General features: G+C 43.8%; 2 protein-coding genes across 2 annotated transcripts; both read left to right on the top strand.

The window, feature by feature from the left end:
• The first annotated feature begins 4,220 nt into the window (after positions 1-4,220).
• Positions 4,221-5,156, top strand: LOC132592922 (olfactory receptor 14A16-like). The gene has a single exon (XM_060281157.1). It carries the CDS (start codon positions 4,221-4,223, stop codon positions 5,154-5,156), a length of 936 nt encoding a protein of 311 aa, XP_060137140.1.
• A 5,590-nt stretch (positions 5,157-10,746) lies between these two features.
• On the top strand, positions 10,747-11,694 carry LOC132592923 (olfactory receptor 14A16-like). Its single transcript, XM_060281158.1, has one exon. It carries the CDS (start codon positions 10,759-10,761, stop codon positions 11,692-11,694), a length of 936 nt encoding a protein of 311 aa, XP_060137141.1. The 5' UTR covers positions 10,747-10,758.
• The last annotated feature ends 11,283 nt before the right edge of the window (positions 11,695-22,977 follow it).

The raw sequence follows: 22,977 nt of genomic DNA on the forward strand, positions 1-22,977 counted from the left end.
GGAATTCTTCATATATATAGTCCGGCCCCCCACCAGGTCTGAGGGACAGTGGACCGGCCTCCTGCTGAAAAAGTTTGCTGACCCCTAGGCTAAACTAACAGCAATGAAATTAAAATGTTAAATGCAGTAATATAAATTTAAAAAATACTGTTTTCTCTAGGCCAACTCCCTGCAATGCAGGAATCTTTGCCCAACGTGGGGCTCGAACCCACAACACTGAGATTAATAGCCTCATGCTATACCAACTGAGCAGGATTACTGGCCGATGCCAATGCAGCTATGATTATTATCGAGTAAAAATTTTCTGTTTATACCAGGTAAGCATGAACTAACAATTAGAAAATTAAAATGTTAGATGCAGTAATATAACATATGGAAAATACAGAGGACACCAATGCAGCTATGATTTTTATTGAGTAAAATTTACCATTAATGCAAGGCAAGCATAAATTAACAGCTACAAAATTAAAATGTTAATTGCTGTAATATAAAATTTAAAAATACGAAGGATGCCAATGCAGCTATGAGGGTAAAATAATCAAGCAACAGTAACACCAATAAAACAATGTAGCAACATACTGCTCAAGGCAACAACAATATAACCCTCGTAGAGGTTCAACTAAATGAGACCATAAATTAATTAAGGGGAATATAGGCTGTGCTTTGTTGACCCTATAAGCTTCTGTGTCAGGTGAGCACGTATTCCCCCCCCATTGCACACTTACTTAATTCCAACAATAAATCCAATTGCTGTGGGGATCTGAGCGGGCTGAGAGCAGGGCGAAAGAGACCGAGCTCCCGTCTCTGGCTCGTTTAGAAGAGGGGTAGCCCCACCTCCCAGCCAACCCTACTGGTTGGCCCGGGTATGACGGAGGCGGGAACTCCCATCTCGCGAGGGGGCTGAGCGCTCAGCCCCCATCGCGAGAGTTCGCTCAGGCCACGCCCACAACCCCACCTCCGTGAGATGCGGAAGTGGCTTAATGATGAGGCTGAGAATGACATGAAAACTCTATTGTGTGAGTCTCAGATGAAGAAAATGAAACCTCAAGATAAAATGTTTTACTTGCTTAATGGCAATTATGCAGCTGCATTTCTGAGAGACATCAATTTCAAGATTTAAATTTGATTTTATTAGATTTTATATTATTTATATTTATTTATTTATTTATTTGATTAGATTATATTTTAATTGGTGTGCTCCCAATATTTACTTAGTCCTAGTCCATATTTACTAGTCCATATTTACTAGTCCTAGTCCAACACTCTAAGCGCTACACTGTACTGGCTCAGAATAGTCAGAATAATTTATTTATGTTAATCAGATTCAGTACTTAATTGGAGTTGCAGCTTGACATCTTGGACAATAAAAAAGATATAACAACCATGTAGGTTTTGAAATCAGTTTCCCATTCACCAACACTTCACTCTTAAGCATCCCTTACATAAGACTGAAGTTAAGGGTCAGGGGTTTAAAGATAGAGGGGAAATAATGGTAGGAAATATAGACAATTGCATCACTTGTTTTGTAAATCAGGATTTGCAAATCCTCATGGTGATGTTCTCCAAGGAGGGACTCTCTGAAACACTCCAGAAAGCAGGGAGGCTCAATTAATCCCTCTTTGTCACAAACTATAAATCATCTACTAAAGATCGCACTTCAACATTTTGACACTTTCGTCTTCCAGACAAAGAGAGAGGTGAGTAGAATCCTATTAGCTCATCCTCAGTGCAGACTAGGGCACATATTTCAGTTCTGAAAAGACTGAAAAAAGGTTTAATACAGCAGTGGGATTAATGAAGACATGGTTATTCTATGAAAAAAAATAGGTAGTATTTATAGGTAAGAGATAGTAAAGTGGTGTTTCAAAATTCTGGGAATCTCATCAAAAATTCTGAGCTCTCACCAAAGCCAAATGATTTTTCATTGATGCTAGGTGGTGTGTGATTTGCTTTTTAAAAATAGTGAGAGCTGGAATTCTTAAATTAAGTTACTGTCCCAGTCATGAAAATTTAGCTGATGGATTTACAAAACCGCTTGTGTTTCAGCGTCATGAAGAATTTTGTGAAGAAATGGGTCTGAAATAACTTTGTAGGACTGTTTATTTTTTGCCAGCGAGAGGGGGTGTTAGGGCTTTAAACCTGAGACGCTGGCAAATTAGCATGGTCATGTGATTTAAGTTGTTAAGTTGTTAAGATGCTAAGTATATATAGAGCGTTTGTTTTGTTTGCCTGTGCGGTGTGGAGAAGTCATGTCTGAAAGCTCTGGAGGTGTTTCTGTTATGCAATCAATCTGTCTGTAGAAAGTTGGGCTTCGGTGGGTCGTTTCTGCTGCCAAGCTACAAGGTTTTTACCACAACAAGAATACAGATGCTGTGCTTAATGCTCTGCAAAGAGAACTGTTTCTGGTCTGCGCAGCGCAAGCGTTTTACTGGACCAGAGCAGAAAACCTCTTATGCTGTTTGTGGGTGCTTATTGGTAACATAAATAACCTGTGATGGGAGGGAGAGAAGGGGCTGAAATTATCCAACACGCTTCTCAGAAAACTATCATATGTGAAATTTCTGCTCACTTAATGTCGAATAAAATTGCTGTATTGGTAGTTCACATCAAAAGATCAGGGAAGCAATTGGCAAAGTAGTAAGGACTTGACAGATCCATGGATCTAGGAATAAAGATGAAACCCATAGCAGTATTGTTTCTCAAACCAGCTACACTTCAGCTAGAGTCCTTCAGCCTTTCCTAATTCATCCCCAACCAAGGTGTGAACACCTAACACACCCATATCCTATTTCATAGCATAAAATTTTGCTTTGGATCCTTCCCAAGTTTCTTTTACCAAAACTATTGCTCCAGTTTATAATCATGGACCTGTTTCAGATGGTGTGCTCCCAATATTTACTTATTGTCGTTATATTCCACCTTTCCTCCACGGAGCTGAAGGGCATCCTTCCAAAGTCTAACCTCCAGATAGCTCTCTAAGATAGCTTAGCCTGAGAAAATTGGTGAAAAGTCACCCAGTTATCTTAATGGCTGAGCAGAGATTTGAACCTGGGTTCCCTAGTCCTAGTCCAACACTCTAAGTGCTACATTGTAGTTGCTCAGAATAGTCAGAATAATTTATTTATGTTAATCAGATTCAGTACTTAATTTGAGTTGCAGCTTGACATCTTGGACAATAAAAAAGATATAACAACCATGTAGGTTTTGAAATCAGTTTCCCATTCATCAACACTTCACTCTTAAGCATCCCTTACATAAGACTGAAGTTAAGGGTCAGGGTTAAAAGATAGAGGGGAAATAATGGTAGGAAATATAGACAATTGCATCACTTGTTTTGTAAATCAGGATTTGCAAATCCTCATGGTGATGTTCTCCAAGAAGGGACTCTCTGAAACACTACAGAAAGCAGGGAGGCTCAATTGACCCCTCTGTGTCACAAACTATAAATCATCTACTAAAGACCGCACTTCAACATTTTGACACTTTCGTCTTCCAGACAAAGACAGAGGTGAGTAGAATCCTATTAGCTCATCCTTAGTGCAGACTAGGGCACATATTTCAGTTCCGAAAAAACTGAATAAAAGGTTTAATACAATAGTAAAGTGCTATGATGTATCATGCATGTGTTTAGAACATCATAGCACTTTACTATCGGACTTGATTATTGCACATTATACTGGACTTTTAAGACTTCGAGCATGAGATTTTGTACACATTTTTGAAACTCCTTGTATATGTGAAGGTTGCTGGTGCATATATTTTTAAATATTTGCACTTCACAGTGGTTTACCTTTTCATTGTTTTGCTAACATTACCGTGTTGTCTGTTTGTTGCTATTTACATCTAATAGCAAGGTTGCCCTTATGATCTATGGATCTAGGATTTGATTCTGCTTTCTCATTCTTGATTCAACATGAAACCAAGATGTGTCTTTGCTGAGATGCTCCCCATGCTCCCTGCCAACTCTAAAATTCTATTGGTACTGTACTGGGGAGAATGAATGATATCAGTTGAATGTCTACTGCTGGCATCACTCATTACCTCATATTGAGAAAGGGGGCAAACCCCACATACAATTGCCTGCATATTCCCTCAACCAATCGACTTTCATTAACTCCTTTCTAATTTTAGCTGTTACAAACACCTCTGCTGGTGCTGCCAAAACACAATAACAGAGCTACTCTTCAAGAAATTGTTCGATGAAATATTAAAGAATTAAGATGACCAACCAGTCTACAGTGACAGAATTTCTTCTGATGGGGTTTTCCAGTGACCGAGAAGAAGAACTGTTCTACCTTGTGATATTTCTCTCCATTTATTTAATAGCCTTAGTGGGAAATTTCCTCATCATCATTGCTTTTGCTCTGAACCACAAATTGCACACTCCTATGTACTTCTTTCTGGTCAACCTATCATTATCAGACATTTGCTACATCTCAACCACAATCCCCAAATCCATAGCTGCTTCTTTTTCAGATGACAAAAGGATTTCTTTTGCTGGCTGTGTCGCACAGGTTTTCTTAGTTTTCACTTTTGCAGGTTCTGAGCTTGCCTTGCTCACAATCATGGCTTATGATCGCTATGTTGCAATCTGCCATCCTCTGCAGTATGAGCTAATCATGGACTGGCATGCCTGCAACCAAATGGCAGCTGCTTCCTGGATAAGCAACCTAATTCATCCATCATTACAGACCATTATCACTTTCAGGCTACATTTCTGTGGGTCCAATATTATTGGGCAGTATTTCTGTGATATTCCTCAGCTGCTAAAGATTTCTTGTACTGACACAAAGCTTAACCAAATTTTGATTTTTGCCTTTGGGATTATAGGAAATTCATTTTGTGGAGGGTTCATCTTTGTTTCCTATGGCTACATCTTCTCTGCTGTGCTGAGAATCCCATCTGTTCAAGGCAGATATAAAGCTTTCTCTACCTGCATTCCTCACCTGACTGTCTTTTCTTTATTTATGAGCACAGCTGTGTTTTCATACATGAGACCTAAAGAGCTTTCTTCTACAATGATGGATTTGCTCTCTGCTGTATTGTATACTGTTTTGCCACCACTACTGAATCCCATTATTTATAGCTTTCGGAACAAAGACATCCAAGAGGCCGTGTTGAAAATACCGGAAAGAATTCGAAATCTCCTAGCATGATTTCTTGCAGGGTGTCTCATACACATCACAAGTCCTGTGCATTGCATAAAAATGCAAATGTCAGTTAAAATACCTTAAAATGCATTTTTAATATAATTGTATGTTGCAAATAGAAGTGTATTGGGCAGATTTGCATTTAAAATGTTTATATTAGGAACGTTTCACACAAAAAGCTTGATGAGTTTTCATTAGGACATTACACACACACACACACACACAAACACAAACACACAGTATGACGATGTGGAAACGTGAGGAACTGGATCGAATGCTAAGAAATGGAAAGAAAATGAAATTGACACATTCAACCTTGCTACTCCCAGCCTGCTAAATTGGGTTTCTTTTTGAGTGGGGGTGTTAGGTGGGAGGAAGGGTAGAATAAGTCTTTGCACAAGTGATGAGGTCTCTGGACCACATTTGAATCCAATATTCTGTCCTGAGTTTCTCACATAACTGTGGCCCCTCCTCCTTCACTGTTTTAGAGGTGCGTTATTCTACCACCATACTTACTAGGTCATGCATGTCGTTGTGCATGGTTAATTTTATAGGCATTTCTTTTTTAAAAGAGCTATATCAGTTCAGTTCAATGAGTATCGGAATACTTAATGTGTTTATTAGTAGTAGCTGACTATTTTCTTTATTTATTAGCAGAGCTGTGTTTTCATACACAAAAACTAAGGTGTTTTTCTCTACTGATTTGCTCCCTTCTGTACTGTATACTGTTTTGCCACCATTACTGAATCCCATAATTATCTATAGCTTCAGAAACAAGAACATCCAAGAGGCAGTGCTGTAAATACCGAAAAAGGTAAAAGGTATTCAATTATGTTTGCATAAGCTGTGTCCCACACTAATTCCAGGTTATTACACAGGTTTCTAGCGCCCACTTTTGTGTGATGTCCCTAAATTCTGGACTTTGTCCTCTTTTACAGCTTACACTTAAAATGTGCATAGGTAAAGGGACCCCTGACCATTAGGTCCAGTCATGAACAACTCTGGGGTTGCGGCACTCATCTCGCGTTATTGGCCGAGGGAGCCGGCATACAGCTTCCAGGTAATGTGGCCAGCATGACTAAGCCGTTTCTGGCGAACCAGAGCAGCGCACCGAAACGCCGTTTACCTTCCCGCCGGAGGTATTTATCTACTTGCACTTTGATGTGCTTTCAAACTGCTAGGTTGGCAGAAGCTGGGACCAAGCAACAGGAGCTCACCCCGTTGCAGGGATTCGAACCACCGACCTTCTGATGGGCAAGCCCTAGGCACAGTGGTTTAACTCACAGCGCCACCTGCGTCCCGGAACATGCTATAGTGTGGGCTAAAAATTCATCTTAAAATATATAGATAGATAGATTAGAATGAAGCTTTTGCTCATATTATGTACCTCCCGTGGCTTCGGAAATGAAGTTCCCAAATGGAAGAAGTGCTCACAAAACATTTTTATGTACAAAACTAATAGGGGGGGGGGGAGTCATGACAAAGAACTGAAAAATGTGTATTTTACCAGAGCAGTGTGTACAGAAAGTATACAAAATGGATGCAATTTAAATGCAGAGATTTTGTTCATTTAAAAAAGGGGGGGGGGGGAATCAGCACAAAAAGAGGATGGACTTGACCTATCACTGATTATGTGCATTTATTTCAAATAAAGAAAAATGAAAGGATTGCACCCTCACTCTTTAAAGGTAAAGTAATAATACTCATCCAAAGGTAGAGATTTTTCACAAGTTTCATATTTGCTTTCATTTTTCACCTCCATTTTACGCAATCTATCTAGAATTTGGCAACTATGCTGCCCTGAGAGAGAATAGTCCTGAATTTGCCAATTGGGTGGAAAACACTTAAGTTACAGGCCGCAGAAAACACGATGCCTCTCCACAAATACAAAAACAAGAACTAATACAATTTAGAAAATCAGCTAAGTTGTTTTTGAAGAGTGGGAAAGTAGATATTCAATTTTAGTTTGCATTCCTTTTCAGAAGCAAAATACTGTAGTGCAAAACCTGGTGAAAATCAGATGATTGGCCGCTATGCCTTTAAATCCTTTAAATGTGTTGTGACTCCCATTTACTGTGCACTCACTGTGTTTCCTTTGTTGGTTTTTTTAATTCAGGTTCTTATAATGCTATCCAAAACGCATATCTGTACCTTTGAAATAACATATGGCTGTTTAATGTATTGCTTCGTGCCACCCCAAATCTCTGAGCCGTGCAAGATCTCAAAGGTTCCAGGGTTTGTGTTCTCCTTGGAATGAGGTGAAGTAGAGACTGTGTGGTCTATAGGCTATATGGTTTATTTAAACATATATACAACCTGAGTCTACATTGCAGGGTTCACAGCATTATCACCCCAAGAGGGTCTTGCTTCTCTCATAGCTGCAGATTTGAATATAAACAGAAATCAAGCATCTTTCTGTATTTCCAGCTTCCCAGCCTGCTTCTTCCAGTTTCTAGCTCCCATTATCCCACCCTCAACTCTTGCCATTGTATTTCTAACTATCAGGAAGTTGAAGAAGGGGCCCCACCCATTTGCTACCTGGCAGAGAGCCTCTCCTTTTTTGTTACCTTAATGGCCAATTCCCGAACCAGGGAGCTAGCCGGGCTATTCTAGGAATGACTGCTCCACACATCAATTGGGGGGGGACTTTTGCATGGTCACACACAGCCCCCTGATCCCAGAGGGCGACTCCCTGGTAGTTCGGGGCTGGCACCGCCTTCCCAGGTAGGATGTCATGGGTCTCGGCCAACCCAAGCCTATCATCCAATCCTGCCTGGGGAGGTGTTGCCAGGGGATGGCCAGGTAAGGGGAGGGACTGTCCGGCTCACACAATAGAATTTGAATCTTACCTCCAAGCACCAGTTGGTTCCAGAGCTTCTCCCACCCTCCATACCCTCATTCAAGTTCTTTTGCAGGTTAACCTTTTCTCTACAGGTTCACAGGCGCTGCTATGTCAAGGCCGCTGTTGAAGAGTCGGAAAGGAATTTTCCTGCATTGGCAGGTTTCGCCTTTCCTGTAGCAATACGTCACAACTTTGGTAGTGTCAGGCCTTGGGCGGAATTCTTTGGCGATTTTCCTAGAGGGAGGGGCGTGAGGCGGAGACCTCACTCCCTTTGCAGCAAAATGATCGGGGTATTGGAGGAAGCCTTGACCATGCCAATAGGGGTCATCACTTCCCCCTTCAAGTGGCGGTGAACAGGGGATGGGCTCTCTCTGCTTGAACATAAGTTCTCCAGAGCCAGCCCCAACCCCCATACATGTGGAGGACCCCGAAGCCTCCCAGAACCCCGGATGGGGAGTGGGAAGGATAACGCCCAATGCCTGAGCCAAGGTCTCCTTACATCTGAATCTTAATAAAGTTGTGGCCAATTTGAATCCTATAGCATTTTGCCCTGTGTCTTTATTCTGCTCAGGGGGTCGCCTGGGGGTTTGGGGGACTCCGCCTGTCCACGCAATGTGAATTAGATTGCTTAGATTTTAACACTTCCTGGATCCAGGGTTTAGAAGGGGGCCCAGGCATACAGTCCCCTCTCCAAACCCATAACAGTATTGTTTCTCAAAGCACCTGAACTCCAGCTAGAGTCCTTCAGCCATTCCTAATTCATCTCTAGCCAAGGTGTGAACACCTAACACACCCACATCCTATTGCATAGCATATCATTTTGCTTTGGATCCTTCCCAAGTTTTTTTAACCAAATCAGTTGCTTCCGATTAAAATCAAAGACCTGTTCCAAATTATTTGCTCCCCATACGTCCCCTGTTCCTCCTATTTTAAGACGTAGTCATAAAATAAGTCATAGCAGGATTTTTAAGCATTCAAGGAATATAAGCCATACCCCGAAAATAAGACATAGTGATAGGCGCAGCAGCAATACTGGCCGCGGCAGGAGGAGGAGGAGGAGGAAAAAAATAAGACATCCCCTGAAAATAAGCCATAGTGTGTTTTTTTGAGGAAAAATAAATATAAGACGGTGAATTATTTTCGGAGAAACACGGTAGGGGTCTTGTTGACTGTGTTGGCCCCAAAAGTTAATGCCTGAGTTGGGGAAATTCCGGTCAGGAAGTCAGGGGCTCGATGCAAGTCCGTAACTCTCTCGGTCGGGGGCCAGGGCCGCGCGAGAGCCCTTGGGAGCCTGAGGGGAGAGGGGTGGGCTTATGCACCCAGCTCCCTGTCTCTCCCTGTACGGTTTCCCCTGTTGACAAGGCTAGTTTACTGTAGTTCTGTCCTTAGGTGACAGCTGGATAATTAATGCCTGAGTTAGGAGAGATTCTGGTCAGGAATACAGGGGCTCTATGCAGTGTCCATAACCCCGGTCGGGGGCCAGCAACACACATGAGCCCCTGGGAGCCTGAGGGGAGAGGGGAGAGCCTATTGGACCCGACTCCCTGTCTCTCCCTGTAGGGTTTCCCCTTGTTGACAAGGCAAGTTTATTTCTGTCCTTAGGTGACAGTTGGAGAATCAATGCCTATGCAACCACTCACTTATTTTATATTTGTATTTCAATAAAAGTTGTGGCCAAATTCATGCCAAAAACCATTAAACAAAAATTCTGTCTATGGTGTGAGTTATTTGAGGGGTGGTTTTTGGGGACCTCCACACACAATCCAGTTTCAGTTTCATGCTATATTTCTGTGAGACCAATATCATAGGACAATATTTTGTGACCTACCTCAGTTACAAAAGATTTTTTGCAGTGATACATAAGTTAATCAAGTTCAACACTCTGACTGCCACAATATATACAATACTTTATTATTATTAAGAAAATTGCACTCCTTGTTGTGTAAATCAGGACCTGCAAATCATTATGGTGAGGTTCTCCAAGGAGTGATTCTCTGAAACACTACAGAAATTTAATGAAATTCTCCAAGGAGTGACTCTCTGAAACACTACAGACAGCAGGGAGGCTGAACTGATTCCTCCTTGTCATAAAATCTATATCTTCTACTAAAGACTGCACTCCAGAATTTTGACCTTCTTCTTCCAGTCAAAAATAGAGGTGAGTGGAACACAATTTGTCCATCCTCAGAGGAGACTAGGACTTGGAAGGTACTCATATTTCAGTTCTGCAAAGACCTCAAAATGTTTAATACAGCAGTAAGATTAATGCAGACATGACTATTCTATGATAAAAATAGATTACATTTATAGGGAAGAGAAGATAAAAATGTGGTGTTTCAAAATTCTGGAGATTGGGTTTAAACCCTGAGCTCTCATCAAAGCATCATGATCTTTCATTGGTTGCTATCATAAGCTACAGTTAGGAGTTGATTCTACTTTTTCATTCTTGATTCGACATGTAACCAAGATGACTCTTTCCTGAGATGCTCTCAGTGTTCCCTTCCAACTCTAAAATTCTATGAGTACTGGGGAGAATCAATGGTGCCAGTTGAATGTTTACTGCTGGCATCACCCATTACATCATACTGAGATACAGTAGGGGGCAAACCCCACATACAATTGCCTGCATATTCGCCTCAACCAACAGACTTTCATTAACTCCTTTCTAATTTTAGGTGTAACAACTGCTTTGCTGCTGTTGCTAAAACCCAATAAGAGAGCTACTCTTCTAGAAATTTTTTTAAAGAAATATTTCAAAGAATCAAGATGGCCAACCAGTCTACAGTGACAGAATTTCTTCTGTTGGGGTTTTCCAGTGACCCAAGTGAACAATTTTTGTACTTTGTGATATTTCTCTCCATTTATTTAATAGCCTTAGTGGGGAATATCCTCATCATCATTGCTGTTGCCCTGAACTACAGACTGCATACTCCTATGTACTTCTTTCTAGGCAACCTATCATTATCAGACATCTGCTACATCTCAGCCACTATCCCCAAATCCATTGCTGCTTCCTTGTCAGATGACAAAAGGATTTCTTTTGCTGGCTGTGTTGCACAGGTTTTCTTAGTTGTGAATTTTGTAGGTTCTGAGCTTGCCTTGCTCACAATCATGGCTTATGATCGCTATGTTGCAATCTGCCATCCTCTGCAGTATGAGCTAATCATGAACTGGGATGCCTGCATCCAAATGACAGCTGCTTCCTGGATAATCAGCCCAATCCATTCATTGTTACAAACCATTATCACTTTCAGGCTAGATTTCTGTGGGTCCAATATTATTGGGCAGTATTTCTGTGATGTCCCTCAGTTGCTAAAGATTTCTTGTACTGACCCAAAGCTTAACCAAATTTTGATTTTTGCCATTGGGGTTATACTAAATTCATTTTGTGGAGGGTTCATCTTTCTTTCCTATGGCTACATCTTCTCTGCTGTGCTGAGAATCCCATCTGTTCAAGGCAGATATAAAGCTTTCTCTACCTGCACCCCCCACCTGACTGTATTTTCTTTATTTATGAGCACAGTTGTGTTTTCATACATGAGACCTAAAGCGCTTTCTTCTATAACAATGGATTTGCTCTCTGCTGTATTGTATAATGTTTTGCCACCATTACTGAATCCCGTTATTTATAGCTTTAGGAACAAAGACCTCCAGGAGGCTGTGTTGAAAATACCGAAAATAATTAGAAGTCTTCTGGCATGATTGCTTGCATAGTGTCTCATACATATCACATTTCCTGTGCATTTCATAACAATTCAAATGTCATTGAATATAGCATAATAATGTATTATACTATGTAATAGTGATTTGCAAATAGATGTGTATTGGGAAAATTTCCACATAAAATGTGTATATTAGGAAAGTTTCACACACAATGATGAGTTTTCATCACATTTCCTGTGCATTTCATAACAATGCAAATGTCATTGAAAATAGCATAATAATGTATTATACTATGTAATAGTGCTTTGCAAATGAATGTGTATTGGCCAAAATTGCATATAAAATGTGTATATTAGGAAAGTTTCACACACAATGTCTGATTAGTTTTCATTAGGATACACACACACACACACAAACAGTATTCCTGAGTACATTCATTTTGTGGAGGGTTCATATTTGTTTGCTATGGCTACATCTTTTCTGCTGTGCTGAGAATCCCATCTTTTCAAGGTAGATATAAAGCATTCTCTACCTGCATACCCCATCTGACTGTCTTTTCTTTATTTATTAGCACATATTTGTTTTCATATATGACTTCTAAACCATTTTCTTCTACAACGATGGATTTGCTCTCTGCTGTATTGTATACTGTTTTGGCACCACTACTGAATCCCATTAGCTATAGCTTCAGAAACAAGAACATCCAAAAGGCAGTGCTGTAAATACTGAAAAAGGTAAAAGGTCTTCAATTATGTTTGCGTAAGCTGTGTCCCACACTTATTCCAGGCTATTACACAGGTTTCTAGTGCCCACTTTTGTGTGATGTCCCTTAATTCTGGCCTTTGTCCTGTTTTACAGCTTACACTTTGTTAAAATGTGCATAAGATGCATATAATCAGTGCTTTTTTAAAAAAATGTTTAGGGGTACTCTCATTTTCCTACTAATATTAAAATACTGCCCCTCAATGAGGCCAAACTTAGATTCACAAAATGTTTAGGGGTATGCGTACCCCTGCGTCCCCGCAAGAAAAAAAAGTCACTGCATGCAGAAATTAATTACATTGGGTTTTTTGAATTTAGCAGATTACGTATATTACACAAAATGCCATGCAACATATGTATTAGAAATTTGCACTGTCAATCTGACTTCACAAGTCTCTCTCTCTCTCTCTCTCTCTCTCTCTCTCTCTCTCTCTCTCTCTCTCTCTCTGTGTGTGTGTGTGTGTGTGTGTAAAGCAACATGGAAGTATGGAGAACTGAAATGGAAATTGCAAAAATGAGAAACTGAGAGAAAATTAAATTGATGGTTTCACCCATTCCAACTCCCAAACTACGCAGTTGGTTTTTTGGGGGTGGAGAGTGTTAGAGGGCAGGACGGGTAAACTAAATCTTTGCACAAGTTATTGAATTAACCTTGGGGACAGGAATGGGGGTGTTTGAAGGTGTTGTATGTAAGTTGTATGTACATACACAGGTTACAGGTAGGTAGCCGTGTTGGTCTGGATCGAAGTAAAATAAAAAAATTCCTTCAGTAGCACCTTAAAGACCAACTAAGTTTTTATTTTGGTATGAGCTTTCGTGTGCATGCACACTTCTTCAGATACACTTCAGAAGAAGTGTGCATGCACACGAAAGCTCATACCAAAATAAAAACTTAGTTGGTCTTTAAGGTGCTACTGAAGGAATTTTTTTATTGTACATACACAGTTAGGGCACCTGGGCAACAAAGTGCTTTAATACACTTGAGTTGTATCCATTTGAGTTTGTTACAGGTAGGTAGCTGTGTTGGTCTGATGCAGTCAAAACAAAATAAAAAAATCCTTCCAGTAGCACCTTAGAGACCAACTAAGTTTGTCATAAGTATGAGCTTTCGTGTGCCATTTGAGTTTGGTTCAGGTTTGGTCATGGCACTGAAACTGTCTTGGTCACCCTAGTTGATGGTATTTATCTAGAGAGAAATACGGGCATGTAATTTGGGATTTTTTCCCTAATTATGGCCAAGAATACCTTTATTCAGCTCTAGTAAAGCACATACCATGCATGGGAAAAGTCCCAAGTTCAGTCTCTGTAACGTACAGGTAAGTTGGACAAATCCTTCTGTCTAAATCCATGGAGATCCACTGTGCGCAAGTTTAGCCAACATTGATCTGCTTTTCTATGTTTTGTGATATGTATTGTAGAGGAAGTAAAGAGCTTTAAAACTTAGCCAATGCCAGTGATTTTCTAAGATGTCAGAACACACAAATTTAGCAATAGTCACTTATTGTAGAGTACGTTGAAGGATTGTTGTTCTTCATTGCTTCCACAAACACAAAACGAATTATATTCCATTATATTTAAAGCTATAGCTAGATAAACTGCTCATTTTAGAGAGAAATCCAACAAATAGAGAGAGAAAAGTTGGAAGGATATACTTGAAGCCACCATTTGCAATGTAGACAAGGGATTTGTGATCTGCTTCTGCTAATACCGATCTCCCATATATAAATGTGTGGACTTTTTTGACATTCAAATACAAAGGCCAGCACCTCTTTTTCAATTTGTGCATGGTTGCTTTTGGGGTCGGTGAGAGGCCTTGTAGCACATACTACTTGTCTCCAGAGTGTCCATATTTTTGTGGGATTTAATGTGTATCAATGCTGACTTGGCCCTGGGCAAAATATAGTGACTGACAATCTAATAAATAAATTAACAAATTAAAAATATTTTTTTAAAAAAAATATCCCTTCATCAAAGCAGTTCTTATGCCTTCTCTGAAGAAACTATGGGGCAGTTCATAATCAGACTATTGTGTTCAAATCTTTAGACTATGTTACCATGTCTACAGAGCATGAGGTTTTTTCATTTATTCATAAAGATTCATAAAGATTCCATACATTTGAGTACTTCTAGGAACATTGCAAGGAACATGTGCCACTGGTCTTTTTGGCTATATTATTTAGATTTTATATACATTGCTCACTTTGCCCATTCCTCAAAATACATAAGGGTACCTCTGTTCAAGAAGAAGAAGAAGAAGAAGAAGAAGAAGAAGAAGAAGAAGAAGAAGAAGAAGAAGAAGAAGAAGAAGAGTTTGGATTTGATTGTTGTTGTTGTTTAGTCGTTTAGTTGTGTCCGACTCTTCATGACCCCATGGACCATAGCACGCCAGGCACTCCTGTCTTGCACTGCCTCCCGCAGTTTCGTCAAACTCATGTTCGTAGCTTCGAGAACTACCTGAAGGAGTCTCAAAGCGGCTAACAATCTCCTTTCCCTTCCTCCCCCACAATAGACACCCTGTGAGGTGGGTGGGGCTGAGAGACTTCAGAGAATTGTGACTAGCCAAAGGTGACCCAGCAGCTGCATGTGGAGGAGTGGAGACGCAAACCCGGTTCCCCAGATTACGAGTTCACTGCTCTTAACCACTACACCACACTGGCTTCAATGTGAAGGTCTTTTGTTTGGCATATTGCGTGTCATCTTTAAATGAATTCCACAGTATAGCAAGTTTTTGCTCTAAGCAACGGTTCTATATTCGCATACACTTTCACAAATAGGGTGAACTCTATCAGTTCTTGGAAGTTGACCTCCGTTCCCCTTTGTGGAATTACTTCCCCTGTGTGAAACTCCAGTCTTATATTTTCCAAAAGGATGTGGCATGGGTGTAGACAGGGGGGGGGCAGGAGGGGGCAGCTGCCCCCCCTAGAAGCAAAAAATTATTGTATTTTACAGACCATAACCAATACTTTGCCCCTCCAAAAACTGAAGTGGAAAGGGCTTTGCTTTAGCAAGAGCAGCTCTCCACTTGCTGGGGGCGGGAACACAGCTGTAACAAAAACACATCAAATAAATAAAGCAAAGTGGCTACCAGTACTTAAGCAGTTAAGACAATGGAGCAGAATATCCCTTCAGGCAAGGTCCACCCTATTCACCCTATCGTTATTCAGTGGGAGTTGTTAATGGGCATTCAGGGATCGCATTAACAGTTCTATTGGCGATTTAATGAGGGTGCAGAGGATTCAGTTTGACTAAGGTGGCCCTGCAAGGCTAAAAGGAAGTGAATAAGAAGGGGGGGGCTGTAGCTTTGATAGACACAGTGATGTTTATAAAAAGCATTGGTGTTCCAGTCTGCCCCTCCTCCTGCATCTGTATACTGTAAATCAGGGGTGGCCACCTCCCAAGAGACTCTGATCTACTCACAGAGTTAAAAACTGGGAGTGATCTACCCCCTTTTGGGGGGTTCAGGTCAAAGCTGTTGAGTTTTTTTAAGGAAGGGAAGCCCTGTTTTGGGGGGTTTAGGTCAAACTTGTTGAGCTTCTTTTAGGAGGGAGGGAGGCCCATTTTTGTTTAGGGCTTCAGGTCATAGTTCAGCTTTTTTTAGGGAGGAGGAAAAATTTGGGTGAGCTTTTTTTAGGGGTGCCAGTGATCTAGCAGTGATCTACCACAGACATCCAGTGATCTACTGGTAGATCACAATCTACCTGTTGGACGTGCCTGCTGTAAATCAAGCAGAGAGAAAGCTGCTTACAAGGCTCCTGTACAGGTGTACCGGTATCTTCCTCTTGTTGCAGAGTTCTAGCATTACAGCGTCACCCAGAGGCACCCACAAATGTGAGTTATCCCTCTCTCTATTTCTTCCTTCCTTTCCTCCCTCTTCCATCCTCAATAAAATACTGGGGGGGGGGGCAGATAAGCCCCACATAGAAAGCCCATCAACATGGGGGGGGGACTCTTTAAAATACAGTATTTACCAGTAATTTCTTTTTTTGGGGGGGGAGGCACCTAGGCCTCTAGGAGTTGGCTGCTATGCCTAGGACAATTCAAGAAAGCAGAATCATGCATATACTATGGTAATATATCAATAGAATCATGGAATTGTAGTCGGAAGGGACCACAAGGGTCATCTAGTCCAACCCCCTGCAATGCAGGAATTTTTCCCCAATGTGGGGCTTGAACCCACAACATGGTTGAAATATTATGCTGATATGCAGCAACGCCTCGGAGCCATCGAGACTGCGACCCTGTCTTGCCTCGCCCTCGCCTGCCCTGCCACCCCCTCTCCCCTGCCCGACCCTCCCATCCTCTTGCTGCAGAGTTCCAGCTTCACAGCATCACCCAGAGGCACCCACAAATATGAGGTATCCCTCTCTCTATTATTCCTTCCTTCCCTCCCTCTTCCATCCTTAATAAAATACTGGGGGGGGGCAGATAAGCCCCACATAGAAAGCCCATCAAAATGGGGGGGGGTGACTCTTTCAAATACGGTATTCACCAGTAATTGGGGGGGGGGGAGAGGCACCTAGGCCTCTAGGATTTGGCTGCTATGCCTAGGAGTAGGACAATTCAAGAAAGCAGAATGATGCATATGCTATGGTAATATATCAATGGAATCATAGAATTGTAGTCGGAAGGGACCACAAGGGTCATCTAGTCCAACCCCCTGCAATGCAGGATTTTCCCCCCAAGGTGGGGCTTGAACCCACAACATGGTTGAAATATTATGCTGATATGCAGCAACGCCTCGGAGCTGTCGTGACTGCGGCCGTGCCTTCCCTCACCCTCACCCGCCCTGCCACCCCCTCTCGCCTGCCCGACCCTCCCGTCCTCTTGCTGCAGAGTTCCAGCATCACAGCGTCACCCAGAGGCACCCACAAATATGAGTTATCCCTCTCTCTATTTCTTCCTTCCTTCCCTCCCTCTTCCATTCTTAATAAAATATGGGGGGGGCAGATAAGCCCCACATAGAAAGCCCATCAACATGGGGGGGATGACTCTTTCACATACGGTATTTACTAGTATTTTTTTTGGGGGGGGGAAGGCACCTAGGCCTCTAGGAGTTGGCTGCTATGCCTAGGAGTAGGACAATTCAAGAAAGCAGAATGATGCATATGCTATGGCAATATATCAATAGAATCATAGAATTGTAGTCGGAAGGGACCACAAGGGTCATCTAGTCCAACCCCCTGCAATGCAGGAATTTTTTCCTAAGGTGGGGCTTGAACCCACAACATGGTTGAAATATTATGCTGATATGCAGCAACGCCTCGGAGCCGTCGTGACTGCGGCCGTGCCTTGCCTTGCCCTCGCCCACCCTGTCACCCCCTCTTGCCTGCCCGACCCTCCCGTCCTCTCCAGCCAAGCAGGGTAGCCGCCGCCGTTGCCAGCCCCAGAAGCACAAGGTGGCCGCTGCCGCCACCACGATGTCGTCAGGCCAGCTGGCCCTGTAGCCCCGCCCATGTTCCCACTTTGTGGCCCCGCCCCTGAATGATCATGGCTCCCCCCCCCCCCTAGTTTTGATCCTGGCTACGCCCTTGGGATGCTAAAAAGATAGAATTTTATATATTTACATTCATTGAGGATTCAAACTTAATAGTCACTCTCTTAAGGCACAACACTTCATTTTAGAAAGGTTACGTATGTGGGTCGCAATAGTTTCAGGCAAAAATTCTTTACAGAGAACATTTAAGCCCCAGTTAGCATTCTTGTTTAAAACTAGTCTCAGGATAGACTATTTCCAACTAAATTGGATATTTGTGTCACTGCCTAGCAAGAATCTCACAGCCCCTTCTAGAGTTTTCCCCTTAGCTTCAGGGAAGCAAATTGAGTTGCCCTCTACAGCTAATCCCTAAATATAATCAGAACAGGCCCTTCTCACCCCAGGTTCCTAAACATGGGCTCATCCAAGATGTGAGAGGTTTTCTTCTTCTTTCACTGCTCCATTTCCCAAGAAAACCTACTTTTTAGCTTCAAATAGAAAGAAATGACAATCAACAGAAAAGTCAAAGGATTTTATCTCTGTATTATTATTGTCTGTATTTGCATTAGGATAAAGTAACTGCCTTTTGGTTCCAGAGGGTACAGCTACTATTGGTTCATTTAAGCTGCTGTATTTGGATCCTCTGTCTTATTGGTTCCCTCCAAAAGGCAGCACTGTGATTGCCTGATATTGTTCCCTCCAAAATGTATCCCCTTCTAGCTAGTTCCCTGTCCCTATAAATGTAGCCTTCCTGCCCTCACAGTCAGTCTTGTTCACTTTAATAAAGAGCTGTTACTAGAGAACTGTCTCCAGCATGTTATGTCAAGAGAGCTGAAATCACAAACCCCACGTCACAACAACTGGCGACGAAGGTGGGATCCGGAATGCTGAGGAGCGGTTAAACACAACCCTGCCTCAGAGTCCGGATTGCAGCTGAGAACAAGACTCACTGGCCAGCTGAGAAGACGACCCTGCCCGCTAGGACAATGGAGAGTCCAAGGGTATTGGAGCCCTTCCAGCCATCAGAGCCCCACACCTGGGAAGACTACGTCGAACGCTTCGAGTTCTTCACAGTGGCTCAAGGGATCACCGATGCCAGCAAAAGAAGGGCCACATTCCTGAGCTACTGTGGGCCCGAGACCTTCAAGCTAGCCAAGGCATTACTTGCTCCAGCGAAGCTGAGTGAGACATCTCTCCAAGATATTCTTGCCTGCCTAACAAGCCACTTGGCGCCTACTGAGACCAAGATGGCCCGGCGGATGGAGTTCCATAAGAGGCAGCAGCATGCTGGGGAGTCTGTATCCGCATTTCTGGCTGAACTCCGGAAGCTCGCTCAGCACTGCGGCTTCCAAAATCTGGAAGAGACTCTCCTGGATCGGTTTATTGGTGGTCTGAGCAGCAAGAAAGCCAGAAGACGCATCGTGGCTAAAGAAGAGGTTACCCTTGCTTCAGCCTTGAAGGAGGCCACCGCCACGGAGAATTATGAAAGAGAGGAGCTTGATGCCAGTCGCAAGGCCACTAAGCCACAGATAGAAGTTGCGCATGCCATGGACGAGCTAGAGGCTACTCCGAGCCAGAGCCCAGTCCGTGGGGTCGAGTTGGTGCGTCAGGCCTGCACAGTGCACAAAGATCACCGAGGCAGTTGCCCAGGTTGTGGCGGAAACCATGGGCGGAAGAGTTGTCGTTTCAGGGATGCTATGTGCCGGATGTGCGGGAAGACAGGTCATATCGCCAGGGTCTGTAGATCGGCGGCGTCAGGAGCAACAGGAGCACCTAGACTGGAGCATCGCAGACCGCCCACAGCAACTCATTTTCGAAAGGACTGCCACTACATAACGGAGATCAACGGGAGGGCCGTGCAGTTTCCAGCGCAAGGCAAGGCACACGTCAAGGTGAAGATTGAGGGTCAGCAGTGCGACATGGAGGTGGACTCTGGATCTGCATTCACCATCGTGTCGGACCAGACCGCGAAGACATTCTTCCCCAGGGGTAGGTTGCCCCCTCTGGAGCCCTTCCCGGCAACCTTGCAGTCGTACTCAGCAGGCCGCATCCATGTTATGGGAATGTGTGCTGTGAGAGTACAGTTCCGGGACAAACAGGCTGTACTCAAACTGGTGATTGCGAAGGGCAGTCGCCCCAGTCTCCTGGGCACTGACTGGTTCCCCGCCCTGGGACTGAGTATCTCAGGGCTTAATTCAATCCAAACCTGCCCTGAGATGAGCGAGGCATTATGCAAGGAATTTGCTGGTCTCTTTAATGGAAAACTGGGTTGTTATAAAGGGCCCCCAGTTGACTTCGAGTTGGACCCCGGGGTGGCCCCAATCCGACTCAAACCAAGGCGAGTGCCATTTGCACTGCAACCCAAGATCGAGGCAGAGCTGGATAAATTGGTCAAGCAGGGAGTTCTCTCACCCGTGGACTCTGCTAAGTGGGAGACTCCAATCGTCACGCCCCTTAAAGCAAATGGGGAAGTCAGGATATGTGCAGATTACAAATGTACTATCAATAAGGCACTCAGGGGAAACTCATACCCCATTCCAGTCGTATCACATCTGTTGGCTAAACTGGCTGGGGGCAAGGTGTTCGCCAAAATTGACCTGGCACAAGCTTACCAACAGCTGCCAGTAACCCCACAATCAGCGGAAGCACAGACTATTGTCACACATAAAGGGGCGTTCAGAGTTAACAGATTACAGTTCGGAGTTTGTGTGGCCCCAGGGATTTTTCAAGGGCTCATGGAACGCTTGTTAAGGGGTCTGCCGGGGGTCTTGCCATTTTTTGATGACGTTTTGATTGCTGGAAAAGACCCACAGGAACGGGTTGCGCGTGTCCGTGCAGTGTTGCTCAAGTTCAAGGAGGTGGGGTTGCAACTGAAAAAAGAAAAATGCAGTTTTGGGGTGCCAACTGTGGATTTCTTGGGGTTTAAAATTGATGCATCAGGCATCCACCCCACAGATGCTAAGATTAAGGCCATCATCGAGGCACCACGACCACAGAACAAGACGGAGTTGCAGTCATTCCTGGGACTTATTAACTTTTATCATTTATTCTTACCCCAGAAAGCTTCGGTAGCTGAACCATTACATAGACTTTTGCAGAAAAAGAATGTGTGGCGATGGGGGCGGGAGCAGCAGAAGGCTTTTGACTCCTTGCGAGAAATGCTGAGTAGCAGGAGCGTCCTTGCTCATTATGATGAGTCGAAGCCGCTGGTCTTGGCATGTGATGCCTCTCAATACGGCCTGGGGGCTGTGCTGAGTCATAGGGAACCGGATGGGTCGGAAAAGCCCATCTCTTTCTATTCCCGTACGTTGTCACCCACGGAGCGCAACTATGCTCAAATTGATAAAGAGGCACTAGCAATTGTGTCAGGAATCAAAAGGTTCTATGATTATTTGTACGGTCGCCATTTCTCCATTGAAACGGACCACAAACCACTGTTAGGGTTGTTCAACCCAAACAAACAAACACCACAAATTCTCTCCCCCAGAATGTTGCGTTGGTCAATATTCCTGAATGGGTTCCAGTACACCTTGACCCATGTGCCGGGGAAACAGTTGTGCCACGCTGATGCACTGAGTCGATTGCCCCTTCCTGGCGGGAGCAATGAGGATCCTGCTCCGGCGGAGCACATTATGATGCTAGAAACATTTCCGGGGGCTCCTGTAACAGCTACTGATATAGCTGAGAAAACGAGGAAAGATGCTGTTCTCTCCCGTGTGCTCACTTGGGTGGGGAGGGGGTGGCCAGGTGGTCCGTATGAAGAAAAATTCAGGCCTTATGCGACAAGGCAGCACGAATTGTCCATGCATAAGGGTTGTCTCCTATGGGGAGATAGGGTGATCATCCCAGCACCACTGAGAAACAGGGTTCTTGAGACGCTTCACATGGGACACCCGGGAATGGTCAGGATGAAGTCGCTAGCCCGATGTTATGTGTGGTGGCCTGGAATGGACCAGAACATAGAACAATGGGTACGAACATGCAAGGCATGCCAAGAGGTGCGGCCAGAAGTGGCCAGAGCACCAGTCCACTGGTGGGAGCAGTCCAGGACTCCCTGGAGCCGGCTGCACATAGATTTTGCTGGGCCATTCCAAGGGAAGGTCTTTTTGGTTATCGTTGATGCATATTCCAAATGGTTAGAAGTGGCGATGGTCCCTAGCATGGCATCAGCTGCCGTAATCAAGGTGTTGAGGCAGCTGTTTGCAACCCATGGGTTACCTGAGACCATTGTATCAGATAATGGGGCAGCTTTTGTATCCCAAGAATTCAGGGCATTCTTGGCTGATAACTTCATAAGAGGGGTCACATCCGCGCCCTTTCACCCATCCTCCAATGGGCAGGCTGAGCGCATGGTAAGAACAGCCAAAGAATCCATTGCGCGCTTAATGGAGGGTAACTGGTCAGCTCGCATTGCGCGAATGTTATTTTTGCAGCATGCGACGCCGTGTACTGCGACGGGCAAGTCGCCAGCTGAGCTGCTCTTAGGTAGAAGACTGGTAACGGTGCTGGATTATGTCCACCCAGATAAAATGTCAAACCGTAATTCAAGAGCAACCCCCCAGGCTGAGACTGACACAACAAGGTATCTCGCCCCTGAAGATCTGGTCTGGGTGAGGAACTATTCACGAGGTCCGCGGTGGGTGGCCGGTGTGATCACCCGGACTAGTGGACCTGTGTCCTATTATGTGACCTTGGAAAATGGGCAAGTTTGGAAGAGACATATAGATCAGCTGAGGCGCCGGGCGCTCAGCAGGGAGGAGTCAGATAATTCATCCCTGGCTAATGACGCACAGCTGCGAGACCAGAGTGAAGATGGCCCAGAGGTGCAGTCACCAGGGGCTTCCGCAAATGAACCAGGGCCTGCTAGTCCTCAGGATGACGAGGTACAGGTAGGGGACCCTGAGATGTCTGGGACTCCATCTGTTCCTGACGAAACCCCTATAGCAGCCCCTCCACCACAGGTAACACCCAATCCAGAACCTGCAACACCTGTTGTCAGGAGATCAAGTAGAAGTTGTAGGACCCCACAGTACCTGAGGGATTACGTCTGCTGTGCTCACTAGGGGGGGAGGGGTGTTGTGTATTGA

The sequence above is a fragment of the Zootoca vivipara genome, chromosome 13 (genome assembly GCF_963506605.1).
Source record: "Zootoca vivipara chromosome 13, rZooViv1.1, whole genome shotgun sequence".
NCBI lineage: Eukaryota > Metazoa > Chordata > Lepidosauria > Squamata > Lacertidae > Zootoca > Zootoca vivipara.

Bases quoted from the DNA above. Each gene is read 5' to 3' on its own strand.
- LOC132592923 (XM_060281158.1), top strand. From the start codon at position 10,759: ATGGCCAACCAGTCTACAGTGACAGAATTTCTTCTGTTGGGGTTTTCC.
- LOC132592922 (XM_060281157.1), top strand. From the start codon at position 4,221: ATGACCAACCAGTCTACAGTGACAGAATTTCTTCTGATGGGGTTTTCC.